This window comes from Saccostrea cucullata, unplaced genomic scaffold, assembly GCF_032062105.1.
Source record: "Saccostrea cucullata isolate Sc308-1 unplaced genomic scaffold, CSIRO_AGI_Scuc_v1 ctg4855, whole genome shotgun sequence".
Classification (NCBI taxonomy): domain Eukaryota; kingdom Metazoa; phylum Mollusca; class Bivalvia; order Ostreida; family Ostreidae; genus Saccostrea; species Saccostrea cuccullata.
Window position 1 is genome coordinate 81501 of NW_026941374.1, and position 6000 is coordinate 87500.

Consider the following 6000-nt stretch of genomic DNA (forward strand, 5'->3'; position numbering starts at 1 on the left):
TCTTCTCAAGAACCACTGGACCAGAAAAGCTGAAACTTATGTGGAAGCATCCTAGGGTAGTGTTGATTCTAAATTGTTCAAATCATGACCCCCAGGGGGTAGGGCGGGGCCACAATGGGGAATCAATATTTTATATAGAAATATAAAGGAAAAATCTTTGAAAATCCTCTTCTCATGAACCACAGGGCCAGAAAAGCTGAAACTTACGTGGAAGCACCCTGGGGTAGTGTAGATTGTAAATTGTTCAAACCATGACCCCTGGGGGTAGGGCCTGGTCAAAATGGGGAATCAAAGTTTTATATAGAAATATATAGGAAAAATCTTTTAAAATCTTCTTCTCAAGAACCACTGGGCCAGAAAAGCTAAAACTTATGTGGAAGCATCCTGAGGTAGTGTAGATTTCAAATTCTTTAAATTATGATCATTGGGGTAGGGTGGGGTCACAATATGTATTACAAGGAGGAAATCTGAAAAAAAACCAGAATGGTCAAAGATTCTCAGGTGAGCGATGAGGCCCATGGGCCTCTTGTTAGAGAATGTATGTGTTTCTCAGCTTAAAATCTTTGGCCATTGTTAGTGAAAGCATTTGATTTTATTTTTCAGGATCTGGTTGCCATGATTTCTGGGAGAATCCCCCCACAGGTGGAGAAAGCCATCAAAAAACAGCTTCAGTCATACTCCAGTAACATCACCTCTGTACTCAGTCAGTTCCCCAGTCAACAGGTAAAAATCAGTAACAGCTTCAGTCATACTCCAGTAACATCACTTCTGTACTGAGTCAGTTCCCCAGTCAACTGGTAAAAATCAATGATGGAGACTCTATAGGAAATAACCAACGAAATGGAGACTATCCTTGCAATTTTTTTCTCTGTTTAGAGAAAGACAAATTTAATAGACTCCATGTGCAATAAAAATATTTTGAGTGAACAAAGTTCTGTCTGAAGTTGACCAGGAATTCAACCAAACAAAGGAAGGAGGCACAGTGATTTAATGTGTTTTTATGCACATGTATCTGATTATATCGTTGTTGAAATACTACCATGTTAGCACGAGAGGGATATACTTTCAATCAATGTAACTAAGAGAATCATGAATTTGGTCACTAAATTAAGGGTTGCTCTCCTTCTTTCCTTTTAGATTGCAAATGTGATAGACAGCCATGCTGCCACACTTACAAGAAGAACAGAGAGAGAAAACTTCTTCATGACAACACAGGGCATAGTTCAACTAGTTCAGAGGTTAGAGGTCGTAGTATTACTGACCTTTGGCAATCTCAAGTGTCCCAAATTTCTTCTAAAGCATATCAGAGAGTATATTTTCTTCCGACAAACATGCATGTCAATCCAACCATATCAGATTCATAACTGAACCAAAAATTGAATACCTTTTCCTTTTGCATGTGACAGTTCTATCATAAAGCTTAATAGAATGAATTTTGCATGTGTACAATTGTTCTTGGTGTAACGCATGTGACATTTTCTTTTGACAGTGGATCTAAGGGGTAATGCTAGTGGGTTGTGAGTAGTATGAATCACAAGGTTTTAAGATTTCTGGTCACCCTTCAAACTTTTTTTTTCACACTTGATCTGAACAGATAAACTTGAAGTCCAGAACATGCACATTACTGAATTTTCTTTTTATTTTGTTAAAGAAATAGTCAGATAAGATATGCATGCCTTTAAACTTGAATAAGAGCATTATTTGAAAATTGAAGCAACATCATCCCAGTTGAAACTATATTTATATAGAAAGAGACTACCAGAGCACTCAATCTATTTTAAGTTTCCAGGTTTTAATTGAACATCTTGATTGATTAATGGAGGGGGGGCTTACTGAGACAAATAATCTTGAAAACTTGTATGGAACTGTTTTGCACTCTTCATAGACCTTCTGGCATTAACCCCTTTTTCTATTCTTTTTGTTACCAGAGCTTAAATGTTCAGTACTTGTCTGTGTAATTCCAGGAACTACATTCTATATTTTGTGGTTTTTTGTATGTGTACGTGTCCGTCATTTGCTTTTCTTACCCCCTCCTCCTCTCTTTCTCCTCTAAATGTGCTTCCATAACGATCATAACTCATTATCAATTACAGTCCTAATCAAATGTACCAAAAACCAGATGGCGTAAAGAATTAGAAGTATTTGAAAAAATGTTCAATTTATGGTACATTGTATTTTTTAACAAGTTTTTATGAAAATATATAGTGCTAAAACTAATATGCTTTCACCAATGTTTAACACATGAGTCATCTCTGAATTGTAGGTACCGAAATGGAATCAGAGGTCACATGAAGAGTGTTGTACAAGACTTACTGAAACAGTACGTCAGGGTAGAGGTCCAATTTCAACATGGTAAGACTATAACCCACTCATCCTCCCCCATACCAGCTAAAAAGGGAAAAGGGTTTAAAAGTGAATGTAAAACATGCCAATAAGGTAGCATGCTTATAACCAATATGCTTGATATTATAAAGTAATGCTTGCAATGAAGTGATTTTCATTCCTGTGACTTAAGAACATATTGTTAAAGGATATTACAAATTATGTTTTTAACCAAGCAAAATCCTCTGCCCGTGCAACTTCATTATTAGCGTATTTACTGTACTTTTTGATATACCATAATTATCCATGTGTGAATTAAAGTATGGTAGCACTAAGGAAAAAATCACTCCTTATTTTTATTCATTTAACTTTGTACATGTATCTTTTAAAATGAATTTTCTTTTGACAGGTCACTATGACAAATGTATAGCTCAGCTGATATCTAAGACCAAGGACATGTCCGCAGTGGCTGGCAGCATCTTCTCTCATCTGGCCGTACAGAAGAAAAACATCCTCATCACCATGCTCATCGTAAGAATCATCGAATTTGAAATCTTTTTTTCTTCAATAAAATGGCTGATATTTCAAATTTCTGCAGCATTTCCTTGATACAGATTGTTTTCAGTTAAATAAATGAATGCTTGTTTTCATACCATATAATTTTCTCACCAAAAATGGCTGAAATACTGCTCACTCAGCATTAAGTCCCGAATTTAGTATTGAATAGTGAATTCAATAAATTGAAGCTATATATTGAAGAGAAATAGAGGGACTTCAGAATTGAAGGCAAAAAATCTATAAATCGAGAAATAATTGCAATCATTATGACATGATTATTATAGGACCACCTGTGCAAGAAAGAAGCAGGTCTGACTGATGAGCTGGCCTCCATACTGACTGAGCTCACCACACTGAACAATGCAGAGAATGCTAAAGTAGCACTCAGGGCCAGACAGGTATTACAGTGTCTTTATAAACACTGTCATTATTTTCTTACAAAATGTTCATTTTTTCATATCAACCCTTACATACACAGATCTCTTTGAAACATAATAATATATATCAGACGAGTATATTTTGAGGTGATGGAATTCTAATCTTCCCCTACTCAGAAAGCTTTTGAGTCGGTATTTTGTTAGATACTGTGACATATACTTTATTTCATCTACAGTGAAATCACAAATTTTCGTGGGGGTTTTAATTTTCGTGGTTTTCAAGGTATGAAGAGACCCATTAATTTACATGTATGTCCACCACAAAATGCAATTTTACACATAAAATACAACTGAACAGTTCTTCAACCACAAAATGAAATCCCCATGAACCAATATATTTTCCTCAAAAACTTGAACCCTTGAAAATATGTGATTTTACAGTATATTGGGTGTAAATTGATTTGGATTAATTTTCCAGGTGTTGATAGCAGCTCACACTCCCCCTTATGAACTCCGACATAACCAGATGGAATCAATCTTTCTGTCGGCCATTGATATGTATGGACCGGAATTCAATCCTGAAAATCTACAGGTCTGGTAGATCTTTCATAATCTTTATCTTCTCAGTTAAATGTCCTTGTCATTCAACGGAAAAAAAAGTATTGGAAAGTAAAATTTAAGATGTTTTCTTGTTCAAATGTTCTAACTTTCTTGTACATGTATTTAGAAGAGAAAGGCTTATTTGGATTTCTTGTATGACGTAAGCTTTCAAGGTTAAATTTTTTGGTAGTTTTTTTGCATGAAAATTTCTTGTTCTTTGTTTAGATTTTGTTGTCTTTGTGACACATTTTTCGTGATTTATAACTTCATGAAAATTTTTAAAAAGGTAGAATAGTCTATAAAAGGGATAAAAATTTTGAGAATCAAGTATTTTTAAAGTCTATAGGTTATGTTCAATAGAACTTTTAAGCCACTATATATTATTTTTCATCAAGAATTATATCGCCTACCAGGTATATACATTGTATAACTAACTATATGTATCCATATCAACACTTCAACATATCAGCACGTACCTAATATGTAAAGAATAAGACACATAATATATGTAAGAGAGAGTTCATGGGTCATAGGAAATAATGCAATAAATTGTAAATTGTGACTATTAATTTGTGTTTTCAGAAAATCATCCATTCAGAGACAGCCATTTACGACATTCTACAGGAATTCTTCTGGCATACAAACAACCTGGTCAGATCTGCTGCCTTAGAGGTGAGAACAAAGCAGTTAGAGTCAGGAATCAATTTTCATGGTGACAGTTTCATGAACCCAGTTTCATGTTGACATCTGTTTTCTTAAAAAAAAATCTTTTTTTCTGCTTTTGGTGTAGTTAAACGTTCTTTACCACTCTATTCACTCAACGGAAATATTGCATTAAAAGTCACGACTTTCTTAAAGAAATTCAAGTCATCCTTTCAATTTTGCTTTACAAGTTTATAATTATAACCATTATGTATGAGAATCATCTCTCTTATAAAAGGGTCAGTGAACCTTAAAGGACTTTTTACTTCTCATTACACTTTCTATAAACAGATTTTGTAAATGTTTTAATATTTCATAGGTGTACATTAGGAGAGCATACATTGCGTATGAGGTGAACTGTCTCCAGCATAGAGAACTTAATGGGGACATGTCAATGGTGGAATTCAGGTTCCTTCTGCCCCGGTCACACCCCAACAGGTAAAAGATGATGAAGACATGTAGACAAGTCAAAATGCCTAATAAAAATATTTAGATAAAAATAAAAAATCTGAATCAGCATTAGATTTTTCTGTATTTTGGTCATTTAAGTAATTAGGATCAGATTACAGTTTCAAATTCTGTACTTAATTTTGTCACTACTGAAAAGTATACTTATAGAGTTTACATAAATAAGAGCAAGGGAGGTATCTATTTTGATTATTGATTATAACAGTAAACCGGTTAATACGAAAGCTGTTTTGTTGATTTCAGGTTGATGGTGATGCGTTATGACAGCCTTGACAAGATGTCCGGTTTGTCTGACCCTGAGGCCCACATTGATCAGCTGGAGGAACCACCCACCTGTCAGAGAATGGGCATCATGGCCTCATTTAACTCCATGACTGAATTTGAAATGTGAGTAGTGTTGAATTGCATATTGAAGACTGAAAGACAAATCTTAACTAGACATTACTTTGAATTCTTAAATTTTTGTGGTTGGTTCAAATGTTGCTTTTAAGGTATGGAAAGAACCACAAATTTGTGTCCAACACAAAAATATATTTCATATAGCTACTCATCCATTCATCAACATTGGTATGATACCCCCATAAATCCATATCATCCCTCCAATTACCAAAGTATGTCCCCACAAAAGTATTTGAATTTACAGTTTGTGAGCTGATAAGTCAGCATCTTTTAAAAAAAAATAAAAATCATTTCATGCTATTGATTTAAGATTATTTTTTAATTTCTTTTTGTAGCCACTTTGAGCAGGTGTTGGAGTGCTTTACAGTGGAGTCAGACAGCCCACCCAGCAGTCCCACTATACTGGCCAAGAGTCCCGCTGGCAACGAGGACTCCATCTCTCTACATGTCAGTGTAACTTATTGTACTTTCTGAATAATAGAGTTGGGTATTGCGAAGGAAATCCATATTGCGATATATTGCAATATTTTACTTTGAATATTGCAATATATTGCAATATATTGTAGATTAATTA

General features: G+C 34.6%; 1 protein-coding gene and 1 pseudogene across 11 annotated transcripts in view; one reads left to right on the forward strand and one right to left on the reverse strand.

Annotated features, from left to right (window-relative positions):
• LOC134257704 (acetyl-CoA carboxylase-like) overlaps nucleotides 1-6000 on the forward strand; it is a 61416-nt gene that overhangs the window by 35183 nt on the left and 20233 nt on the right. For 10 of the 11 annotated variants that reach the window (XR_009989984.1, XM_062740301.1, XM_062740292.1 and 7 more), the window contains 11 exons: nucleotides 604-723; nucleotides 1138-1238; nucleotides 1490-1501; nucleotides 2264-2352; nucleotides 2732-2853; nucleotides 3165-3278; nucleotides 3736-3849; nucleotides 4440-4529; nucleotides 4879-4997; nucleotides 5271-5414; nucleotides 5762-5873. Coding sequence is in view for 10 of the 11 variants with exons in the window: in XM_062740301.1 (XP_062596285.1) it covers nucleotides 604-723; nucleotides 1138-1238; nucleotides 1490-1501; nucleotides 2264-2352; nucleotides 2732-2853; nucleotides 3165-3278; nucleotides 3736-3849; nucleotides 4440-4529; nucleotides 4879-4997; nucleotides 5271-5414; nucleotides 5762-5873 (1137 nt within the window). In the remaining variant the exon portion in view is untranslated. The remainder of the gene's footprint in view (nucleotides 1-603; nucleotides 724-1137; nucleotides 1239-1489; nucleotides 1502-2263; nucleotides 2353-2731; nucleotides 2854-3164; nucleotides 3279-3735; nucleotides 3850-4439; nucleotides 4530-4878; nucleotides 4998-5270; nucleotides 5415-5761; nucleotides 5874-6000) is intronic. The other variant, XM_062740293.1, reaches the window with a different exon arrangement.
• Nucleotides 1-6000, reverse strand: part of LOC134257707 (E3 ubiquitin-protein ligase TRIM36-like) — a 49019-nt pseudogene that overhangs the window by 7657 nt on the left and 35362 nt on the right.